Source organism: Gracilinanus agilis, chromosome 4, assembly GCF_016433145.1.
Source record: "Gracilinanus agilis isolate LMUSP501 chromosome 4, AgileGrace, whole genome shotgun sequence".
Classification (NCBI taxonomy): Eukaryota; Metazoa; Chordata; class Mammalia; order Didelphimorphia; family Didelphidae; genus Gracilinanus; species Gracilinanus agilis.
In genome coordinates, this window is record NC_058133.1 from 436,712,737 (window position 1) to 436,737,852 (window position 25,116).

General features: G+C 35.8%; 1 protein-coding gene across 2 annotated transcripts in view; it reads left to right on the plus strand.

Moving 5' to 3' along the window:
* The first annotated feature begins 941 nt into the window (after nt 1-941).
* The window catches only part of ERMARD (ER membrane associated RNA degradation), a 31,615-nt gene continuing 7,440 nt past the window's right edge, over nt 942-25,116 (plus strand). For both annotated transcript variants that reach the window (XM_044675811.1, XM_044675812.1), the window contains exons 1-13: nt 942-1,006; nt 1,996-2,097; nt 3,096-3,185; nt 7,035-7,132; nt 7,914-8,050; nt 11,723-11,837; nt 13,114-13,216; nt 15,407-15,436; nt 16,681-16,749; nt 20,506-20,679; nt 22,049-22,132; nt 23,893-23,972; nt 24,705-24,833. In XM_044675811.1, the coding sequence (XP_044531746.1) occupies nt 2,059-2,097; nt 3,096-3,185; nt 7,035-7,132; nt 7,914-8,050; nt 11,723-11,837; nt 13,114-13,216; nt 15,407-15,436; nt 16,681-16,749; nt 20,506-20,679; nt 22,049-22,132; nt 23,893-23,972; nt 24,705-24,833 (1,148 nt within the window). In that variant the 5' untranslated portion in view covers nt 942-1,006; nt 1,996-2,058. The remainder of the gene's footprint in view (nt 1,007-1,995; nt 2,098-3,095; nt 3,186-7,034; nt 7,133-7,913; nt 8,051-11,722; nt 11,838-13,113; nt 13,217-15,406; nt 15,437-16,680; nt 16,750-20,505; nt 20,680-22,048; nt 22,133-23,892; nt 23,973-24,704; nt 24,834-25,116) is intronic.

Genomic DNA, 25,116 nt, shown 5'->3' on the forward strand with positions numbered 1-25,116 from the left:
ATACTTCCTAGCTGTGTGACACTGAGCAAGTCACTTAACTTCAAATGTCTGACTCTTACTACCACTCTTTTGCCTTGGAACTAAAACACAGTATTGATTCTAAGACAGAAGGTAAGGATTAAAAAAAAAAGAAACAAAGTGAAAGATGACAGAGGGAGCAATCTATAAGAGGAGATAGGATGAAGTGGGATCATTTGAATAGATAAAGATGGTTAGATCTGGTAAGGAGTAAGGCCACTTCATCGTGTGAGATAGGGGTGAAGGAAGAAAGTGTGACAAAAGACACCTGAGTGATAAATGAGGAATAGAGAAGAGGGAGCTCATGGTGAATGCCCTGACTTTTTTCTGTAAAATGTGAGAAAAAGATCTTGTGCTTGCTGTGTAACAGACACTGTTTTAAGTTTTGAGCATTCGAAGAGAAATAATGATTGTAATCATATCTTAAGCACACTGAATTAATTTAGAGCAGTTAGGTGTTTTCTTTCTGTCCTGTATGTTTCAACCTCCTCTTAATTATTTTTGGTCTGCTCTTGCTAATTTGAAGGCGATTCCCCTTGACTAAACATATAGTTGAGACAGATAGTTGAACGGGAGAGGCAGCAATGTGGTATACTGTATAGAGACTGGGGCAAAGGAGTCAGGTGATCTTCATCCTAAACTAAGCTCTGCTCTTTACTGAATGTCTGACTTTGGGCAGGCTCTTAAATCCTTGGGACCTTAAGTTCCTTTTCTTAAAAGCAAAACATTGGATTTAAGATCCCTTCCAACTTTGAAATTCTATTCTTAACCTTTTTAATTGATAATGTAGAGAAACTATGTAATATACATATAGCTATTGTGCTAAAAACATTTCTTTATCCTGAAAGGACAAAATGTGGATTACTTAAAGAGTGTAGGCCTCTTGGGTCCTGTATGTGAAGCTGTTCATACTCACATATATTCCCTGACAAAGGCACAGTTTGAAGTACGATATGCCTTTTGGTGCCAGTGGACAAATTTTCCAGAGGTATGGCTTTGTGCAATATGTAGAAATTACATAGTTTAAAAAAAATCCTTTTTAATTTTAAAAAGATGGCGATTTATGTTAAAGTAAGCTATCATGCAGAAGAAAAACATATGATTGATCACATGGTTCAGTGGGGAAATGATTGAGGTTTTGGCATTAAAAGATCACTCTATTGCAAATATGAATAATATGAAAATAAGTTTTGAACAATGATACATGTATAACCCAGTGGAACTGCTTGTCAGCTGAGGGATGTGGGAGGGAGGAGGTGGGAAAAATGAATCATGTAAACATAGAAAAATATTCTAAATAAATAAAAAATTTAAAAATATATAAAGTAAGCCATCAACTATATATATGCGTCTCTTTACATATACACATGTATACATATCTATGTATATTTAAAGAGCTAACTATATAAAGTATCATTTCATTCTGTTTATCACTTTTAGTGATTATTTTACAATTAATTTTTAATATTAACTAAGTATAAAGAAACAAAATTCATAAGAATGCCTTAGCACTCAGATTCTAGATCTTTATTTTTCCATAGTACTTCATAGAGGCAGAGAATGCTAGGCCTGGAGTAAGTGCACTGGCCTCAAATACTTTCTGGCTAATTTAATTCCTTGACTGAACAAGGCTTGAGCAAGTCACTTAACCTTTGCTTGCCTCAGTTTCCTTATCTATAAAATGAGGATAATAATAGCACCTACTTCTCATGGTTGTTGTGAGAATAAAATGAGATGATATTGGCAAAGCATGAAATCTTAAAAGTGTTATATGAATGCTTATTTCCTTCCCTTCTCCCCCAGTGTTATGAGATGTCTAAAAGTCATTTAAAGTTACCACTGAAACCATTTGTGAGGTTGAATTTAAGAAGATAGTATTTTGTTTTTAGTTGTTTTGTTGTTTAGTTATTTAGTATATATTGTTTTGAAATGCTTTTTTGGGTGGATTAACATCTATTATTTATTGTCTTTTAATAGTTGTTTCCTGAAATATTTGTTGCTCTGAAGAGTCTGCAGCCTGAAGCTATTCCTCTTAGCTTAATGAAATTAACATCATGTCTGGAACGAGCTTTGGGTAATGTAAGTGTTTATAATTATTCATATGTAGTTTAAAAACTGCTTTAACAGGAATGGAAAAAAGCGTTATCCATTAAGGCACTGCCTAGTTGATACTTTATTACATAAGAGCTCAGGAACTAGTATAATTGTTATCAAATTCCTCAGTGTAATTGTTTCTCTGTGTGTGGAGTGGAATTTTGGGGAGGCTCCTACCCCCAGAAATTACTCTAATGACCACACAGGAGATTTGATAAAATTCTGGCAGAGAAAATTGACTTTATTTGGAGAAAACAGCAGAAAGCAGGGAAGGGGGAGGGTAAGGGAAGGAAAAGGGAGTCTGCCCACACAAGCAGCTTGCTTAGGGAAAAAATGTCCTCTCTTCTTCTAAGTATAATCACAGACTTTTATAATAATCCTGATGCAAGATTCTCCTCTTCTCTGTCCAATCCTGTACAAGGTGGGGCTGTGATGTTCAGTCTTGAACATGTGATTTTCAATATTACGTACCCCTAAAAACCCCCATGATCAAGAAGAACTTGTAACTATCATGGGACAAAATACTTTTGGAACTCACCGTACTTTCCCTTCTTCTGCTTATCTTATAGTTTGGCTTTCTTCCCAAGGTACAGATAAATTCTTCTCAAGGTTTTTGAAAATAGGTCAGGAAAACAAAAAAATTTTTATGAGGTTGGGGGGGTAGACAGTTTTAGTCCAAGGAATAGTAATACTAAGGGGTCTTGAAAAATTGGGGTTACAACAAGCCAAATACTACTCTGAGAATTACACATTGAATCTCATCCCACACATTTATAAGTGACTATCTTAAAGACAGAATCATATAAAAGATGTGAATCAGTAGATGATTCAGATAATTGTTACTTCTTGTTATATTAACAGGTTCCCTACTGACTTCCCTCTTATCTTTTACACACACATTGTTTTGTGAATATTTTCTTTTTAGGTTGATTAGTTAAAAGTATTTTTCCCCCTATCACAAACATCTTTTATTTGAATTGTAGGTATTTTTACTGATTGGAAAGGAATGTCCATTTCTTTTAAGAGACTTACTTGTATCCAAGGAACTTGCTGAAGTGTTTGGACAATCTGTGGTAAGTTTCTTCATTTGTGGTTTATAAAGAGAAATAAAATAGTAGGATTTTTCATCTTTTCACTGATTTTGTTGTCTTGAGAGATCATTAGCTTCTACTTGCTCAATTCTAGCCTTTAGGGATTGATTTTCGGCTACAATCTTTCAATTTTTGGCTATGATCTTTTGATTTTTGGCTATAATCTTCTGGTTTTCGGCCATAATCTTCTGGTTTTCGGCCATAATCTTCTGGTATTCCTTTTCAGTCTGGTCATTTCTGGTGTTCAATTTGCTTATCAGTTCATTTGGTTTCTGAGCCTCACTTTCCAATTGCAAGATTCTACCTTTTAAATAGTTATTTTCTTGCCAGATCTCTTCCATTTTCCTCAAAATCTCAGTTTTGAACTCTTCCATAGCTTGTGAGGAGTTTTCCTTATTTGAGGAGGGTCCGGATGCTTGTTTGTTCTCCTCCTCTGTTTGCTCAGTTGTCTGGATTTTCTCTGTGTAAAAGTTGTCGAGTGTTAAAGACTTCCTTTTCTTGTTGTCAATCTTTCTCTTCTGAACTTCCTGAGCCTGGGTAGCCATCCTTAGCCCAGCAGCTTCTCAGGTTTATCCTCGCGCTCAGGGTCTGTCCGTGGTCAAGCCCCCTGGTGGACCCCCCTTGCTTGATCGTCTGCCAGAGGTTTCTTTACAAGTCTCAGGGCGCTGCTTCCACAGTTGTATACCGGTCTGCACTGGTTCCCCACTCAGGGTTTCAGAGCTTTAGTTCCTGGCTGTGTCTGCCTCCACCCACGTCTCCACCCGTGCCTGCTCTCTGAGCCCCTGCTCTGTGCCCTGCGTCCGTGCTCTGCACCCTGCGTCCGTTCTCGGCGTCCTGCTCCCGTGCTCAAATTTTGTGTGCGTTCGTTAGCTTTTTGGGGTCCTAAATCTTGCTGCTTGCAGGAACAGGCCCCAGAGCTGCCAATGACTCGATGGGTGCCCCAAACTTGCTCTATTTCTTTTTAGCTGGCTTAGGCGCTATAGGTGTTGTGTGTGGAGGGGGTGGGGGTGGGGTGGTTGCTCAGCCTGCGATTTAGTGAGAGCTGTTTCACCCCTTTATAGCATGGAAATGCCTCGATTCCACGTACCTTCCACGCTGTGCCCTGTTGTGGGGTTCCTCCGTTTGTCTGGACTTGTTTTTATGTCCCCTTGAGGAGTTTTGTATGTTTCGGTCAGGAGAGGTTAAGAGCTGCTTCTTACTCTGCCACCATCTTAACCCGGAACTCCTTTTCACTGATTTTAAGTTGATGGTGTTTCAGAAAAAGCAAAAAATTTTATTATCACATATAGATTCTTAGAATTAAAAGGGATCATAGAAGACAACTATTCCAATTTCGTACTCAAAACAGAAATCTGTTCTACAATATCCTGTTGCCAAACAACTTCTTGAACATTTCCAGTGATGAGGAACTTATTACTTCACAAGGAAATAAATTCTGTGGTTGGTCAGTTCTATTTTATAAAGTCCTTTTTACGTTAAACTAAAATTTACTTCTCTGTAACTTACAGCCATTCTTACAGAATAATTTTAATCCTTTTTCTGTATGTATCCTTCATATATTTTAGGACAATGGTCATGATTCCCCAAATCACATCTTATCTAGACCAGCATCTGTCATTCTTTCCATTATTACATATGTAACATGGTTTGAGACCCTTTGCCATCCTAGTTTCCCTCTTCCATATACAATTTAGTGTATGTTTTTGTGTATGCTTGTGAAATTATTATTTAAAAAATTTATATTCACTTCTTTCCCACATGATGGAAGGCATCATCTGGCATATATATTCATAAGTTATTCTTCAAATATTAAAAACAGTTATATATAATGTTTTCTTGGTTCTACTTGTTTCATTCTTCATTACCTCATATAGTTCTTTCCAAGCTTTAAAAATATTAATTGCTCATCATTTTTTAAAGTGAAGTAGTATTCCATCACCATCATATCCCACAGTTTGTGTAGCCATTCCCCAAATGACAGACCTTCCCATAATGTCTAGTTCTTTGCCACTACATCGAGAACTACTATAAATATTTTGGAACATATAGATTTTTTCCCTTTTTTCCTGATCTCCTTTTGAAATAGGCCCAGCTATAGTATTGCTCTGTCTAAGGATATATATATATATATATATATATATATATATATATACACACAGTTTTATAGTTCTCTGTGCTTAATTCCAAATTGCCATCTCAAATGGTTGGATCAGTTCACAGTTCTACCAATTAGTATATTAGTGTCTTCACTTTGTCATTTTAGCTAATCTGATGGATGTGAGATGATACCTCAGAATTGTTTTGATTTACATGTCCTAATCAGTAATGATTAAGAGCATTTTTTCTAGTACCTATATATAGTTTTGATTTCATTATCTGAAAACTGTCTGTTCATATCTTTTGCCCAGGGAGGATGGCTCTTAGTCCCTTAAATTTGACAAAGTTCTCTGTCTTTTTTTCTTCAAACCCCTAACTTCTGTCTTAAAATTGCTGCTAAGTTAAGTGACTTGCCCAGGGTCACACAGCTAGAAAGTGTCTGAGGTCACATTTGAACCCAGGACTTCCCATCTCTAGGCCTGGCTCTATCCATAGAGCCACCTATCTCTTCCTTGTCAATGTCTTTCTTAAGGTCTTAAACGACCTTATATTTATCTCTGTCCATTTCTTATCACTATTGTCATTATTTACTGTTTAGGAATCTTTTAAAATTCTACTTCCATTAGCTGATGTATAGGTATTTCTCCTAATCTTGAATGATCTAAAAATTTAATAGTATAGCTCAGCGATGGGCAAATTTTTTAAAGAGGGGGCTAAAGGAAAGGAAATGCTCATCTGTCAGTTTGTTTCTAAGGCAACTCTTTCGAAGTTTCATTGTATTGTATCCTACTCATCATATTCGTCAGATTAGGATTAATGTCGCTGGGTGGATTGAAAATTTCAGGGGGCCGCATCTGGCCCACAGGCTGTAGTTTGCCCATCACTGGTATAGAGCCTTATGGCATATACTGTCTATTTCATGCTGATATCAGTCAGTCAATATTTTTTGGATATAATTTGTAAACTAGTCATAAATTCACTTCATCATGTCTAGGAGACATGATTTTTTTTGTTTAACTCTATAAACATAGCATATATTTCATCATATATGAAAGAGGGATACTATCAAATAAATCAGTGGTTTATTGGGAGGAGAATTGGGCATAGAAGTCAGAAATCAGGAGTTTCCCTTTCTAATCTTAAATATACTAATTAGGTGTGGACTTTGGCATGTCACAACTCTGGGTCACAATTTACTTCTCTTAATTTGGACTAGCAATATCTACCCTACTTTCATTGTAGGGATTTTGTGCAGATTAAATGTGAAAGTATTTTGAAAGCTATAAAATGTAAGTTGATAATAGTATTATTGACACTAACAATAAATGCCTTGTTGAAATCAAGATTGTATGTGATCTCTAGGGTGGGCCATAACAGTTCTATCATGTACACTATTGAGAAGGTATTGCAATTTCACTTGACAGAAATACAAACTTAAACTTAAGTGACTTCATTAATTTCATACAGAAAATCAGGTGGTCCTCTGGAATAGAAACCAGGTTTCCTGACTTTTAGCCCAGGGCACTTTCCATTCTACAAAATTAGCACTAATTAACTAAATTTCTGTATAACATCTTTTGAAGTTCTGTTATGCTATTATTTTCAGTTAACAAATTTACCTTATCCTAAATCAATTGAAACAAGTTCAAAATGTATAAATTCAGCAATAGAACACAAACATAAATTCAAAGTTATATTAAATGACTTATAATTTGCTCTCATTATCCCAATTAGATGAATATACTCAGAGTATTCATTGGTTCTCCACATGGACTCAATCTGCGCAATATTTTATGGCATGGATTTGCATCTCCTCAGGAAATTCCTCCAAAGTAAGTTGCTAATAAACTTTAGGCTTAAGTATGGATCTTGTTCAGTTCATAGACACACAACAGAAAAGAAACATTTTGAGAAATAAGGTATATATGGGCATAAGGGTTAGAGTCTTTAGAAGCCATTTTGAAAGGCTTCATTAAAATATTTATTTTAAAAAGTGTGTCCTATTTAGTAGGGATAGGGTTGATACTAGCATGTTTAGTATTAGTCAGGATTCTGGATGTTATCAGTGAACTATTGATAAATGACAAATAAAGTGACAGTCTGAAAATCAGTGCACTCAGGCCTGGAAATTTGAAGATAAAAGTTTTGAAAATAAGAGAAAGTATTAATATTGTAACTAGAAGGTTCTCTTGTGACTGGACCTAGGCTCAGCCAGGATGGAGTAAGAACAGAAAGTATTGTAAAGAGTATACAAGGTCTTGGGTGGGTGAAGGATCCTAAAAGGTTCATTCATTCAGTCAGTGATTCTTTTGTTGAATAGTAAATATTTATTAAGCCTATGAAGACTACTGTTCTAAGTCCTCAGGGAGATATAGCACTGAAGTAAAACATAGTCCCTGACCTTATGCAGTTTATTTCCTCTGGATAGAGATGACAATGTTCTGTTCCTGCTATGTTTTCATATTCAACCCAATGCAACTAAAGTAGAGTATAGCATGTGGAAATGCATGCCATAGTTTGTCTTTCTATCAATGTTCATTTTTAGTTCTATAAATTATATAAAAATATGTTCACATATTTTTCCTAATAGATTTCCATGGTACTTTCTCTTAGATACTGCTCTATGCTGGTATTTTTGACAGCAGGTTTGGGACAACTATTGAAAAATTATCTTCAGCAAACTAATTTTACCCTTGTACATCGGCCTTTTGTAACTTTTACACACTTAAAGGATTTGATCATTTTTCCTGGCAAGTACTATATTTCACATTTTCTCACTTGAATTTCCTTTGTAAAACATATATATCACTGGACTACAAATTCAAAAAGTAGAATTGTGATATAAATTTTTCTGCTATTGGGAATGAACCTTAAGATGAAGTGACTTGATATAAAATGTATTCTTGAGCTCTTTCATTCTTATATTTATAACCTGTGTGTTGAGGGGCCTATAGTCAAAAGGGTTCTTAGTTAATTTCTAGGAGTTTGGTATACCCTTTTAGCTTTAGCCCCATGAGAAATTTATTTTTTATTTTCCTAAGTGAAGGAAGAATGTATTTTAAGGACCAAAGGTCCATTATTTAACATCAACCTGAAGATATAGGTGTAAAGCTAAAGAAGAGACCTTTTCTGTGCTTTTGAGGGAAGAGGAAAAATCTGAAAGTTGAGGAGATTATTACTTAGGAGCATTGGCAACTAGGTGACACAGTAGATAGAGCTCTGGGCCTGGAGTCAGGAAGACTGTCTCCCTAGCTACATTAGCCTGGGCAAGTCACTTAACCTCTGTTTGAGTTTCCTCAATTGTAAAATGGGGATAATAATAGCACCTACCTCACAGGTTGTTGTGAAGATCAAATGTAATAGTATTTTAGACCAGTACCTGGCACATAATACATGCTATATAAATGCTAGCTATCACTCTTATTCCCACTACTACCACTCCTCCCTCCCCACTCCCCTCCGTACATCCCAAAAGAAGAACACACATGGAGTAATATAGTGGGGCTGTGGTGCTAGAGCTTTCCTTTTTTTTTTTTAAATCAGGGTTTAGTCTAATTAGTATCCTGTTGATATCCTAAATATTCTAGTTAATCACAAGTACTTTGGATTTGGAGTTTGGAACATGTTCCTCTTTAAGCCATTAAACCCCAACTTGACTGCCAAAGTCTCAGAGATAACTGAAATAAGAAAAAGGGCCAATAAAAGGTACTTCCTTTTTGGTGGGTCCAGGGTCTATCTGTTATATCCAGCCTTCCTGTGAGTTAGGAACCAGTGGAGGACCACTAGCAGTAGAAGCAGAAAAATAAATAGAAGAGCAATCTAGGAGGGGGCTCCATGCTAAGGGGAGCATAGACAGAAATAAACTCAGAGGAGAAGACCAAGGTTCTTTGATTTCTGGAGAGGGGAGGACTCAAATGCAAGTCTAGTGAAATAGGCTAAGAAAATCAACTTCAGAGATAATGACAACTGATATAAGAAGCAAACTACATCATTCTACACCAACTAGGAGAAACAGTTAAAGATTAGAGACAATTTTTAAGGTTAGAGCCTAGAAATCTTCAAGAAAAGTATGGAGAATATCACTGAAAACTTCTTGCTATCTGAATCCTTGCAGTGGAAAAAACTTATAGAGGCCAGAGTATTTAGAATTTTTTCTCATTTAAGAGCTAGTAAGGCAAAGATGGTCCATGGCTAAAAATGAGTTCATCTGGGGAAATCTGGGAGAAGGAGAATGAATTAAAAAAAAAGGTTCCCACCAAGGATTGAGGAAGTGGTCTCTAGAAAGTTTGGTGTCTGGAAGAATAACTATAGCTTTACCAAATCAAATCTGTTGGCAGAAACCAGATGTTTATCTAATATCAGACCTCATAGGATTAAGCTAGTTACCTGGATAATGAGACCTAGCAGATATATGGCTTCTACTAGGTAAAGCAAAGGAACCAGAAAATAGCAAGGCCCAGTTTTTTGCAACCAAATGTTCTCCTTTAGAGCCTATCAGCATATTTCAGAAAATATTGAAAGTTAACAGAGTTAGTCTTTATTGAAATGTTTAATCACAGCCTGAGTGAATGTTTAGTCATGGACTGAATTCACTCAGTCTTGAGGACTTATAACTTAGCTGGTATGTCTTGTCTTGTTTGTCATGGAAATGTATCCCATAGTCTTAAAGTCTCACTCCATGCTAATTGCCTTCCTCTGACTCCTCTCTTAATTATCAGTGTTCATAAAATGCAGTGCCAAGAACTGAATAGAATAAACTCCCAATGTGGTTTGACCTTGGTAGAGCATAGTGAACCTCATTTGAATGTTCATTCTAGGCACTGTGCCCCTATAAAGGAGTGCAGGATTACACTAGTTTTTTTGGCATTCTTATTTCATTTCTCGTTGATCTAGAACCTGAAATCAAGTAACAGCCTTAGTCTTTTTCTGATGAATTGTTATCTAGTCACATCTTTTCCATCTCCTATGTAAGAAATTGATTTTTTGAATTTAAATATATAGTTTTAAGTTTATCATTTTGAAATGTAGTCAATTGAAAGTATGCAGGCTCTTCAAACTATATTAGGGGCAGCTGGGTAGCTCAGTGGATTGAGAGCCAGGCCTAGAGACGGGAGGTCCTAGGTTCAAATCCGGCCTCAGACACTTCCCAGCTGTGTGACCCTGGGCGAGTCACTTGACCCCCATTGCCCACCCTTACCACTCTTCCACCTATGAGCTAATACACAGAAGTTAAGGGTTTAAAAACCAAAAAAAAAAAAAAAAACCAAAACCAAACTATATTAGCCTATGTACTTTTCAATTTTTAATTAAGAAAAATGTTTTCCAGAATAAAATTCCTAGTTCTGAAAGTATACAGGTTTTTAAAAATATATTAGGTCTTGTACTCTGTTCTATGCACTCTTAAAATCCAATCCATACTAGATTCCTTGCTATTCCTTGTATGTGGCACTGCATCACTTATTTCTTTGTCTTTTTAAGAAAAAAAACTTCCTTTCTCTCTTAGAACTGATACTAAATATTGTTTCCAACGCTGAAAAGTGATAAGAACTAGGCAGTTGTGATAGTGACTTGCCCAAGATTCAGTTGTCTATGAAGTGTATGAGGCCAGATTTGAACTCAGGACCTCTTATCTCTAGGCCTGGTACTCTATCTACTGAGCCACATAGTTCCCCCACTTCCTTATATCTTCACTGGCTGTCCCCATGCTTGAATGCTTTTCTTTTTCATCTCTCTTATGATCCCCTGGCTTTCTTCTAGATTCAGTGTAAGCTCTGTCTTCTGCTTGAGGCCTTCCCTTCCCACTACCTTCTCCTTCCTTGTAGCTATTAGAGCCCTCCTTCCTAAGGTTACTTTCTGAATATATCTTCCAAGTACCTCTTTATGTATGTTTCCTCTTTTAGAATGTAAACTCTGTCAAATGTAGAAGGCCTTGAATGTCAAGGAGAGAAGCTTGAACCATGTGCAGTTGGTAAATGTACATACAGACCATCATAGACAAAGTAAAAGAGGACCACACAGATGTAGTCCTTATTCTTAAAGTGTTTATGATCTAATAAAAATATACAAAGTATGTATCATCTACAAAAATATTCACAGTGAAGGAAAAGCATTAAACTAATTAAATCATAAATGTGAAATGACTATATTAAATACAAATCAATTGCAACTACATTTTGGAGGCTTTGGGAAAAGAGGCAGTTTGAAAGGGAGCAGAGATTGAGGACTAGTCAAGGAAAGTCTTGGGAGAGCTGTAAAAACAGAAATGAACAGTGTAAATGGTGATTGCATCAAGTACCATATTTTTGGTTCAAATACATAAGTCAGTTCTTCAGTACATTGCAGAATTGTTTAATTCTCTTTGATGGCTAATGCATTACTGATTTCTAAAATTTGACTGATGCAAAAATTACTTTAATATGCAGATATTAATGATGAAGTGCTGTCAGTAGTTGAAGAATTGATAAAGAAGTCTACTTTTGTGTTGAAAATCATGATTCCATTTTGGGAAGCTATAGTAATGAAATTCAGATCACATAGGTAAGTGAAGAATTAGATTGTCACACTTATGATTTGGAGTGTGGGATAGTCAGAAGAGTTTTTGACCTTCATAGATTGTTTACTCTTTGAATATAAGTAAATGAAAGAGTTGAGTTAAGGTAACTCAACAAACTTTCAATTGTTTCAAAATAGAGTAGAAATAAAACTTTTAGTAGCTATCCAAAAACATTCTATTAAAGTATTTTAGATTTCACTTTAAGACCTCTGACTTGCTAGATTGTAACAAGGGGCAAGTTAGCAAATGTAAGAAAGTAACAAAAAGGAGTTAGGATGTTTAGTATGAATGATGATGTTTAAATTTTGTATTACATTGGCTTTTATGCCTTTGAACTTTACTTTTTAAAAAAAGTTCATTAAAAAAATCCAGCCATTGAGAAGGCTGGGAATCTGATACTCATATACATGTGAAGTCTTGCAAAACATTTCCATATTAACTTTGTTGCCCCCCCAAGAACCAAAAAGAATAAAGAGGAAAAATATATACTTCGTCTGCCCTCAGAGTTTACCACTTCTCTCTCTGGAGGTAGATAGCATTTTTCATCATGAGTCTTTTGGAATTGTCATAGATCATTGTATTACTCCAAGCTAAGTCTTTCACAGTTGATTGTCATTACACTATTGCTGTTACTGTGAATAATGTTCTTATGGTTTTGTTCACATCACTTTGCATCAGTTCATATAAGTCTTCCCAGGTTTTTTGGAAACTATTCCCTTCATCGCACAATAGTATGCCATTACATTTCTGTAGTATAATTTGTTCAGCCATTCCCCAGTCTCCTCAATTTCCAGTTCTTTGCCACCACAAAGAACTACTATAAATATTTTTATAAATAGAGGTCCTTTTGAGCATCAGTTTGACTCTGGTGTTTGTGAATGGCTTAGTGTTGTGATGTAAGAGAAATCAAATAGGACTGCCGTGACCATATAGTCTTCCTTTTAAAGATCACTTCCTTTTAGAGATCATTAAAGATGCCTCTTTGAATCCTGGTATACATTGAAGCATTGTTTAAAAAAAAAAATATATATATATATATATACACACACACATATATATACACACACACACAAACAACTAGGTGGCTTTGGATAAAAAGCCAAGTCTAGAGATGGGTTCAAATTTTGTCTTAGATATTTCCTAGCTGTGTGATCCTAGGCTTAATCCCAGTTGTCTAGCTCTTAACTGCTGTTTTGCTTTAGAATCAATACATATAATAAAATATAAATATTTATGAAGAACTTTGGATCTTTCTCATAGATATGCAGACTGTATAATACTGTTACTGACACAGCTGGAAACTGGACTCCGAAAAGTCTTTACTGAAGTTAATAAATGTCCAAAAAGACTTTTAACAGCAGAGGTATACATGATTTGTTTGTTTTATTATTATTGTGGGATAGTCTGAAAGCAAGCCATTTATTTGAGGTCAGTGATGGAAAAATATCTTGAGTTTATTAAACTTTTACCCATTTGCTTTCAGAGTACAGAATGAGTTATTTGTATGTTACTTAAGTCTGTTTTTTTCCCCTTATCCTATAAAATGAGAAAGTAATAAGTCAGTAAGCATTTTTTTTTTAGCACCAACTGTCTGGGTGTTGGGGATATAAAAACAAAAATGAGAGGCTCTCATCTCATTTATACTATTTACTTCACAGGCTCAGGGAGACTATATCTATAAGATGTTTTGTTGGCAGAAAGTACTATATAATATAATAATAATAATATCATTTTATAACCTATAAAATGAAGTTTTATTTTTCTGATTGTTTATCTCATTTGTTATTTCTTATTACTGTGCCTCGCAAGAATGATGTTTATTACTTTTATGAAAACTTTTTAATAATTTTTTTATGGTGTCACCAAGTATACTTTTAAATTAATGATATATGAAATAGTCAAGAGAGGCAATATGGCATTGTAAACAAGATTCTGGGCTTGGAATCAAGAAGATAGATTCAATTCTGTCACTGGCACTTATTAATTGTGCCATTTTGGGCAAACTACTTAATTCCTATTGTTATAAAGAAATAAGGTAATCTAGGCAGGTCTCAGGCAATTTGGGTAGTAAGGAGGGGTAAAAGGGATATGAGGTGATTTGGAAGGGGAATGAAGAAGATAGCTGAGAATAGGGAAGGGATGAATGAGGTGGTATATAGGAAGGTAAGGAAATGAGAGGGAGTATACAGGAGGGCAGCTTAAACAGGCTTATTCACAGAGGCTAGAGACAGAGGATACTGAGGAAATAGGCTGAGGTTCTTCAATCAGGGAAGGTATCTCTAAGGTTTAGGGGGATTGGGCCTGTCAGAAATGTTTTATATCTGGCTGGAGGACTTCTCTTGTTAATTTCTAAGTCTCTTGAGGGAGGAGACAAAAGGGCTCCTCCCTGCCAGTGAAACTGATGGCTACAGAAAGTCTTGGATAGATACTTCCTGCCAAGATGGATGCCTGCAGTTCCCTCAAGAAGTAAAAAAAAATATTTCCTTCCCTCTTCAGCCCTTGCCTTAATTTTCGATACAATGATTCACCAGAGGCTTTGAGTAGGTAACAAAGGGGATTTATTAATGTCAGGGATAATCAGAAGGAGAGAGGGGTTAAGAGTTTCGTAACAGCTGCTAGGGAGAAAGCTGATGGTGGGGGAAGGGTCACAGGAGGGGGTCAGACTGAGAGAGCCTGCTCTCCCAGTCAGGAAGATTTGACTCCCTTAAAGTAAAGTATTTATCAAATCACTAAATTGGGGTTAACTTGTTTAGGATGCCCTACTTGCCTACAGAATCTAAACCCATTATGTCCAATCACCAAGCCACCCTTCCTCCCAAGGCCCAAGGGGAAATTCAGGGAAAAATAACAGGAATGTAATGGAGAGATCAGGGAGAGATCCAGAGCAATCAGATAGGTCCAAATTTCCCCAAGACAAAATAAGCACAGGCCAATGCAGAAACCAAAAAGCCAAAGCCAAGCTGAAAAGCTGAAGCCCCCAGGCAAAGTGAAAGCCAGAAGGCAAAAGCCCTATTTATAGCCTCAGGCTCCAACTGACTTTCTGAAGATTCTAAGACCTCCAACTGTCTTTCTGTGACAGTTTGAAATTGCAGAAGCAAAAAGCTTCCGCTAGCAATCTTGCATTACACTATGTAGTTCAGGCAACTCTCTGCTAGCAGAGGGAATTCCTATGCCTAGCATTACCTACACTGACCAAATTACAGCTTCATATGGGTATGAAAATGGATATGTATACATTTCATTTGCTGGGGAAGTATATGTTATTTACTGCATTCAAAATTTTAAAAATACCACAATTAAAAGTCCCTCATATGGGCACTATTTAAACACGGATTAATTATTGGTATATGATACTATAGGTCTTCTATAATATGCTGTTATTCAGTTAGTATAGTCATTGTCTTCCCAATGATAGGAAGTCTCTTTAGCCAAAGTGAGTTTAGGTTTAGGATTTGTGGCCATGTACTAAAATTTTTTTCCTGTTTGAAAAATGTTACCCTACTTATATTTTGCTTTACTTTTTAAATTTAATTTTTCTCTTTTTTTTCTAAAGTCTACAGCTTTTTATACCACCTTTGATGAAGTAAGTAGTTAAGTAATCATGTTTATGAATTCTTTTTAAATGGAGTTCTTTACTTGTGTTAAAAATTGACTTCAGAAGTACAAGATGGGGAGAAGGTATTTCTTAATAGCATTTAATCTGAAAAAGATCTGGGTTTGTAGTGAATTGCAAGCTCAATTTGAATCAGCATTGTGATCTGGGAGCTATCTTAGGTTACATTAATAAAAGCAAAGTGTTCAGGACCAAGGAGGTTATAGTCCTTTTGTACTCAGCCCCAGTCAGACCACATCTGAAATATGTTCAATTCTAGGCATCATGCTTTTAGGAAGCATCTAGCTTTGATAAGCTAGAAAATTCAGAGAAGTGAAAGTAAAATGGTGAAGGGCCTGAAGAGCTATCTATTGAAATCAGTGAGGGATTTTGTCTGGAAAAGAGAAGACTTTGGGGAATGCTGTGATTGCTGCCTTGAAGTATTTTGAGGGCTGTCAAGTGGAAAAGGAATTTGACTTTTTTTATTGTTGTTGGCTGAAATGGGTAGCAGTTACCAAGAGGTACATGAAATAAGAAAAAAAATACATAAACATAAAAACTTCCCAGTAGGTAGAGAGAGATATGCAGAATTGGGACAGGGATGTTAATGGACACTAACTGAAGGTCTTCAATTAAAGACTTGTTGCATAAATTATTGGAGAGATTATTGTTAGGTACGAATCAGACTAAGTGGCTTATGATGTTTCATTCAGCTCCAAATTACCAAGATTTTATGATTCTGAGTACATTAGAAATGATCTTCAGTTCTGTGAGTATAAAATTAAAGACTAGTTTAAATGTTGGGAGCTTTACTCAAATAAGATAACACATGTTTAGGAGTACTTAGCACATAGAAATACTAATCGTCATCCTCAGTTTAAATGAAAACTTATAGTATTATCTACCAAAAATAAAATTTTAACCTAATCAGTGAAATTGCTTCTCTTATTTGGTGATACGTTAGTAACCTAGTCTTAAAACCTTAACTTGAACTCCAATTTTAAGAGATGTCACCATTGTTTGCTAAAACCTTTTTTTAGTTTATACTGAATAAACACTTTATTGCAATTAAATAGGTATATAAAAGTAAAATCCACACATAAATTTCAGTAGTTCTTTCACTTTTCATGTTTTGACTACTTTCTCAAAAGTATTACATTATCTCATAATACCATTGTTAAGTAATTATTGTGAGGCTTCAGGTACATTCACAATTTCTTCTTTGCTTTTTTTAGATATTAGCAAAACAACTGAATGATGACGAAATCAATCATCTCCCTTTTTTTCTTGGAGAACCTGCTATGGTAAAGTATCAAGTATCTTCCAAATTTAACATCCTTTATGTGTGAAAATGATTTATTAAAAACAAAATGAAGTAGTTAACTTTGCCAAGACTGAGATATTTCCTTATAGAATATATGCTTAAAACAGTGTTTCCTGTCTTACATTTTGGTTCAGATTTCTAAGGTGTCTGAATTTCTGTAACACTGTGGCTCAGCAGGAATATATCCCAGAGTTTTTTTGTTTTTGTTTTTTTATTTTTGGGTGGGGTGAGGATTGGTAGTTGTATGTCTCTTGGTGGAGAGGAAGGAATGGGACCAATAAGCTTTGATCTGGGTCTGACTACATAAGAGAAGTGAAGTGGAGATAATTGTATGGGAAAGAAGATGAAATTGAAAATGAGAAAATAGGCAGGAAAAGAAGAAAGATGATAAAAGAGGTATAAGTTAAAGGTTGAAAAATAAGAGTGAGGAGAAGAAATAGAGGTGAGGAGGGGAGGAAATGGCAAAAGAAGAGAAAGTGAAGAAAAAAGAGAACAAGAAAAATAAGAGAAAAAAAGCAAAAAAGGAACTAAAGAAAGGGAGAAAAGGAGGAAGAGGTACTAATGTATTACAAATAAATATTTCAGTTGTTCTTGGAGATCATTGGACCAGTGAAGTATGTATCATTGATGGCCTCTACCATGCATCCCCCCAACCTTGGAAGGCAGAGCCTTCTCTTCCAGCTCCAGAATGAAATGAGCAGGGAGGAAGGGCCTTATGTATAGGGAGGAAGGACCTAGAGAGAGTTTGCCTAGCTTCAAGAAATTGCCTGCCTGACAGCTTTCCCTATTCTGTCTTATTTTCAGAGGAGGAAGAACTGCCCTACTAAGACTGGATTCTCTTTAGTCCTGGGATAGAGTGCCAGAGTATTCAGTACTATCCTAGCCCAGAGCCCTTCTAAGGAGTTAGCAGGTAGAGAAAGCCCAGGTTGCAGTTCCCCTTGGCATAGGCAGCTTTATATATCCCCAATCTGCTACTTATCTAAGGGATAAATTACCTCATACTTCTAGTAGATAGTAATGCAGTAGTTGTAGCTCACTTTCTTCTTTTGGAGAACCATGAACCTAGTAACCAAAATTGCATGAATGCGTCAAGGTAAAGATGGGAATTGTGCTCTTTCCAGCTTATATGCTGGAAAATTTGAGGACAAAGGATAAAATTAAAAGTATATTTATTAAAGTTATTCTAACAGCATCTCAAGTAATTAAACTAAATTAAAAAATATATGTCAAATAGAAGATTTATTCCTATGTAGATGCCTTTTAGTACAATATGAGGTTATTGATATAAAAATATGTTCTAGCTGCCTTTATAACTCTTGTGGGAAAAATGCTATGAAAATCTACCAAATCAATATTGATAAATAAAGCAAAGGCTGCTTTAGACTGTTCTAAATATAATTTAATTTCTGTAATTAAATTTTCGTGTGGAGGTTAATTTTTTGAGTCTTAGGACATGCCCATGTAAATTTGGTCCTTTTTATTAAGTGATGCAGTCTATTGGGCTCCATTAAAACCTTTGTCTAATACTTCTTCATGAGTTTTTTTTTTTTTTTTTAAACAACCCATTGATTTATTTTTTTTAAACCCTTGTACTTCGGTGTATTGTCTCATAGGTGGAAGATTGGTAAGGGTGGGCAATGGGGGTCAAGTGACTTGCCCAGGGTCACACAGCTGGGAAGTGGCTGAGACCGGGTTTGAACCTAGGACCTCCTGTCTCTAGGCCTGACTCTCACTCCACTGAGCTACCCAGCTGCCCCCTATCTTCATGAGTTTTTAATGGCTGCACTGGAGAACATAACCTTTGACAGCATTCCTAAGAAAGTAAGACTTGGAGTAAAGGCTTTAGATAATTTGTTTTTGTTTTTGTTTTTGTTTTTTTGTCTGTTGGATTAGCCTGAGGATCATTTCAAAGAGGCCTATTGCCAGGTTGGCTTCCTGATGCAGACTGGGGCCTAGTAGAGGAAGTGAGGTTAAATGTAGGAAATCCATCTGTAAAAAGAGGAAACACATTGAACTTTTAGTTTAATGAACAGTATTATCATGAAACATATATCTGAGAGGAGTCACTTGCTAGTACATGTTTACTACAATTTCAACTATCAGAATTTAATTTCTAGTTCTGCTTTATAGAATACTTGGCAGCAAGGCTGATATCACCACAAGAGCTGTAATAATGGCAGGTAATAGAGAACATTAGATCTCCCTTATTAGTGAAATATACTTTTTTTGTCTTGAACAAAATTTACACAGTGTGAATGCTAGATTCATTTATAACAAGTAAGCAAATTATATATAAATATGTTATTCATATAACACATATAAAGTACTTAATAAACCTTAAGCCACTATAAATGTCTGCTATTACTACTGTTTTTGTTGCCTAGCTTTTCTGTTCAGGATTTGTAGTCTCTCAGTAACAATTTGATAAAATAGGTACCGCAAAATAGTCATACCTTTGTTTAGTGAAAATCACTAGGGACTCCAACCTGCCTTCCTTTTCTATTTAAGTTGTATGGTGATTAGGAAGGTATTTTAGAATTTTATATTGAAAAACTATTGGACAAGAAACCAAGTTCTAATCTTCGTTATGTTATTAGATATGTGAGCTTGGAAAAATAACTTCCCTCTCTGGGCTCGTAAAATAAACTACTAGGCCAATAGTTTTTTCTAGGACCTCTTGACAGTGAAAGGCTTTGACTAAAAGCTCAGAGGGAGCAGAGGTAGTTTGAATTGAGAAGTATTTTTCAAACTGTTTCTGTCCAAACTTTTTGTGAGATAAACTGTCACTGACCTGGGAGGGGGTACTGAAGAGTGAATATGTAGGGGAAGAGTGTATACACACACACACACACACACACACACACACACACACACACAACACACACACCTACGTATGTATATGTGAAATTTCCATTTCATTTTCATATTGTCAAAGAGGAGAAATAACTATTTCCATTTATTGGGGCCTCAGAATGAAAGAAAAAGACCAAGTAAGGGCAAGAGAGAAGAAAGGTAGTGCTTGTGGACAGCATTAAAGGTTATGTGTATATGAAGAGAGATTAATAAATTTTTGGTTGATTTAAAGAGAGATTGGGTAGCAAAGAAAAGTTTTAAAAACGATCACTACCATTAGCTGTTAGAAGCTCTGTTCTCTGTAACTAATTGAAAATTTCCCCTGGATTCCTTAGAGATTTTAACTTATGCTTTAAAAAAACAAACAACCTTATCTAGATCAAGAATGAGGTGATAAATTTTTTCATTAATGTATTGTTGCACAATATATTATGCATTTCAGTGAACCATGAATCCCATTGGCTGTTTTCTGGCCTGTTTTATTTTGTTTTGTTTCAAATATACTATAAGAGAGAGAGGCGTTTGTAAAAAGTTTTACAAGAAGTTAGGATTTTTTATATAGTAATACTAAGAGCCCTGCATGTAGAGATAGAGGATCTGGGTTTGATTTATTCACTGAATGATCTTGTGCAAGATGTTGAATTTTCCTGGACCTCCATCTCCTTAACATTGAAATGACTTCTCAGGCTCTTTCTGTTTCTAAATCTCTACCAGAGGAAGATTTTTACAGTAAAACAATATGTACAAATAGTATATTGGATTTGTTATAATGGTCACACAGAAATGTATGGTCCAGTGGAAGTGTTATTTCTTCTTTAATTGACTTTGTGTAATTCACACTAATAAGATCACTTGTGTCTTATTGTCACTTGTTTTCTGACAGGAATTTCTTTGGGATTTCTTGAACCATCAGGAAGGCCCCCGTGTAAGAGATCATTTAAGCCATGGAGAGGTCAACTTAAATAATTTTCCAAAGGAAGTTACAAATCAGCTACTTGCCTTTTCCATTGTACTCTTACTCAGATTTGTTGGAGAAGATGTATTATCAGTTTCCATGGTAATATTATTTATGGAAATTTAATGCCAATTATATTTGCTACCATGTACATGATATAAGAGTGCTTTGAAAATGAAGTCGGTTCTCAATTCTATTTTAAACCACTGATTTCTCTACTAGTAGAGAAAATTGAGAATGGAGCATATTTATGGACTTCTTTTAAAAATTCTCCTTGACAGAATAGTTTATAAATTTTCTTTCAAGTTAATTTGAAGTCATTTAAGCACTGCTGTGTGTTTCTAAAAGCTAATGAGAATTGTCAAGAACTGGAGTTATGTGGTACGCTTGGAATTGTAACCCAATTCTCTGCTCCTAGTATGACCATGAACAATCCATATGACCATGGGCAAGTCTCTTAAGCTCTTTAGGTCTCACATTCATCATCTGTTTGTAGAATGAGAAGGGTTTCCAGCTTGGGAGATAAGAAATTCTCATTAAAGGGTATTGGGAATGTGTGGGAACTAACTATTATCCTATTGAAATTAATTTTATTTCATTTCTTATTACATATTAATGGCAAACTCCAAAATTTATTTAGAGGAATAGGGAATATAGAGGGAAGGGAATAAACATTTATATGGCACCTACTTTGTGCCAGTTACTATGCTAAATACTTTTACAAATATCTTATTTGATCCTTACAACAGCTCAATGAGGTAAGTGCTGTTATTATCCCCATTTCACATTTGAGGAAACCGAGAAAAACTGAGGCTAGGCGACTTGCCCACTAGTAAATGTCTGAGGCCACAGTTAATCTCAGGTTTTCCTGAGTCCAGGCCCAGTGCTCTGTCTACTCTGCCACATAATTTGTCTTGTATAAGAAGGGGATCAGGTAGAGAAAGATTTATTGTAAGGCAAAGAGTACTGGGTCTGAAAAAGATTGGCAACCCCTAGCTTTCATAGGAGGATCTTCTAGCTCTAGTATTACATGATTCTATTATTCTGTGAACTAAAACAAAACTTTTGCAAAACTATACATACTAAGCTATTAAATGTCATAAAAGATACTCTAAATGTCTACTAAATTTATCTGGGGATGGGATATGCCAAAATTAGTATTATTAAAGCTACTATACTTCAAAATTTTGTTCAAATGTCTATTATTATCTTTAATGGACTAAATTAAAACTAAAGTTACTGGTTATAATCTGTTTTGTTTCAAATTTTATGGAATGTTTAATGAAGAGTTTTTATTGTTTCATTTTTTTTTAAATTATAGTTTTCTATTTTCCTGTCTTCCTCTTGAGAGAAGGTCTCTGGGAAACCTATGCCTATTAATGAATTTTAGTTCAGTGTAAGAAAGTCATGAGCTAAAACAAGAATTACAATGATTAAATTTTATCTGCTCTTTCTATTTTTAAAAAACCAGGAGAATGTATCAATCAGAATTTTAATTAGCTGTGCAAATAGCTATTGTTCTCAATTCCATCCAGTTTCTCAACTTAAAAAAAAGGTAGGAAAACATATCTAAAGGTGTAATGTGTGTGTATGAACTTGTTCTTTTATAAGTCTGGAACTAAGTTACAGTAAAGTAGTGATAGAGAACTTTAATTACCTGGACCTCTGCAAGAGAGCTCTTTTCTTTAAAAAGTAAAGCAGATAATAATGTTTTGGCTTTCCTTAATAATTACTTGGTCCTTCAAAATATGGAGAGAAGAACATGAAGAACTTGTTTGGATTTAATTCTTACAAAATGGGATAGAAATGAGGGTGAGCTCTCTCCTTCCCTCCCCTCACCACCTCTCTTCTCCTCTCATTTTTCTCTTTTTCAACCTATTGGTTCTTTCCCCCAACACACAAAAACCCCAGTCCTTGCTCTCAAGGAACTCATGGTCTTAGAAGGGGTTCAATATTCAAATAACTATATACAAATAAGATATAAAATAATAGCTAGCATTGTATAGCACTTACTCTGTGCCAGGCACTGGGCTAAGCTCTTTACAATTGATATCTCATTTTATTCTACAACATCCCTGGTAAATAGGTGCTATTATTATCCCCATTTTATAAATGGGACAAATAGGTTAAGTGACTTGCCTGGGGCCACATAGCTAGCAAGTGTCTGAGGCCAGATTTGAACTCAGTTCTTATAAACTCCAGGCCCAGTGCTCTGTCCACTGTGCTGCCTAATTAGGAATGGCTTCAGCAGGAGGGGGCTAACACTAAGCAGGACTGGGAAAGGCATCCTGCAGAAACTAAGACTTTTACTGAAACTTGAAGGAGGCCGGGAAATCCAGAAGGTGATGAGGAGGAAGATACTTCCCGTCAGAGAGAACAGTCAGTGAAAATGGGATAGATGGAGAGTCTTGTGTAAAGAGCAACAAGGAGGCACAGGACCGGTAGACAGGCGTAAGCACCCTGAAGAGGCATTGGGGCAGAGCAGGGTGGGTTACAAGAGGCTTTAGAAGCCAAAGAGTCTGTTTGAGATTTGATCCTGGAGGTGACAGGGAGCCATCACAGTTCATGGGGGGGTGAGATGGTCAGATCTCTGTTCTCTAGATCAGTGTGACAGCTGAGGAGAGGAGAGCCTGGAATAAGGCAAGGGGAGCAGCCAAAGGCTACTGCAGAAGCCGAAGTGTTGGATGATTGAGGGCCTGCATCAGGGCTGTGGCAGTTGGGAGGAAAGGGGCCAGCTACCAGAGATGCTACAAAGGGAGAAATGACAGGACATGGCCAGAGCTGGGAGATGCAGGGTGGCTGTGAGAGAGAGAGGAGTTGAGGGTGATGAATCTGGCAAGCCTGGGGCCCTAGAAGGGTGGTGGTAACCCTCTACAGAAGCAGGAAAATTAGAAAGAGGGGAGGGCTTGTGGGGAAAGAGAATAATTTCCATTTTGGACATGTTGAATTTAAGATAACTTCTGGACATCTGGATAACTCATCATTAGGCCAAACTTGTATCCTTATAATTGCACATCAGGGTGTAAAGGAGACATTGTATAAGTATCTCCAGTGTGGTCATTACTTTGAATCATTTAATGGTGAACTTGTTCTATCTTCCTAGTCATTTCCTTGTAATTTATGCATACCTGGCAGCAAAATACAGAATTACTTATGCTAATCCTTTTGGTTAACATATTAAAAGTGGAGTTTAATGAGTTTCTCACATGCATTTCATTTAAATTTTGATATCACTTAAAAATATATATGTATACATATATGTTTATAGGAAATAATTTAAAATTCTTTAAAGTTAACTGTATTTTTATGTCCTAGATTTTACACTGTGAAAAAAACATCAGAATATGGCCTCAGCTTCCATTAGTACCAGAGGAACAAATTCCAGAAGCAACCAGGTAACCTTAAAAAAGGTCGGACAAGCCTAGGGTAGCATCATGGAGTTACAAAAGATCTTGATAGGCCTTTGACCCTTAATGTTAAAGTTCAGAGAAGGTTTTTAGAAGATCAGTACTCAGATACACACATGGATCTGTGATCTCAGTAATGTGGGTATTTCCTCCAATGATTTAGGACACAACCCATCCGTGGCACCATCTTGTGCAACTCTTGTTTATGTCCTGTTATACTTTTTCCACTGGGGAGCCACCCACACTGCTGGAGGACACTTTTTTCTTCTCCCTGACTATTGCTCTAGAGAGGAAGGATGCCAGCGGTGTGGTAATACTTCAGAAGTACACTGTTGGGGCATTAGGTGATTCCATGGTGAGAATGGCAGGCCTGGAGACCAGAAGTCCTGGGTTTAAATGTTACATCAGACACAAACTAGCTGTGTGGCCCTGGACAAGACATTTAATCCCAATTGCCTCAAATCCTTAATTAATAAATAGTATTAATTCTAAGAAAGAAGGTAAGGGTTTAAAAAAGTATATTATTATTTCTTTGAAAAAAATTTTTTCTAATCAGTGCCTGCTTTTTACTCAAAGGATTTGGTGCTGTTGTTACATGAGAAATGTTCTGTGACAAAGTTATGGCAATTAGTTTTATATAAGCTAGCTTGTATTCATTTAATCAGATGTGAACTTATAAGATTATAGTTATAAATCCAAAATATTTTATATTTTTTTCAGATTAGAAGGCAGTTCTGAAGTCAATGATTGTGATCATTTGATTATAAAAATTTCCTCTGAGTTCCAACATTACATCCTGCAGAGTGACTGTAATTTGAATAATTTGCTGGATTATCCTCCCACAGAAAAGTAAGTCAAGGCATCTTAAATATTATTATTATTATTATTTTAAAATTTATAATTCATTTTTAACATTCATTAATTTTTTTGAGTTCCAAATTCTCTGCCTCCCTCCCACTCCTCTCCCATCCATTATGAAGAGAAGAAATGTGATATCAATTTTATGTGTAAAATCATGCAAATCATTTCCTTATTGGCCACATTGCTAAAACAACAATAATAAGAAAAATTTAAAAAGTGAAGCAGTTGTTTCAATTTGCATTTGGATTCCATCAGTTCATTTCTCTGGAAG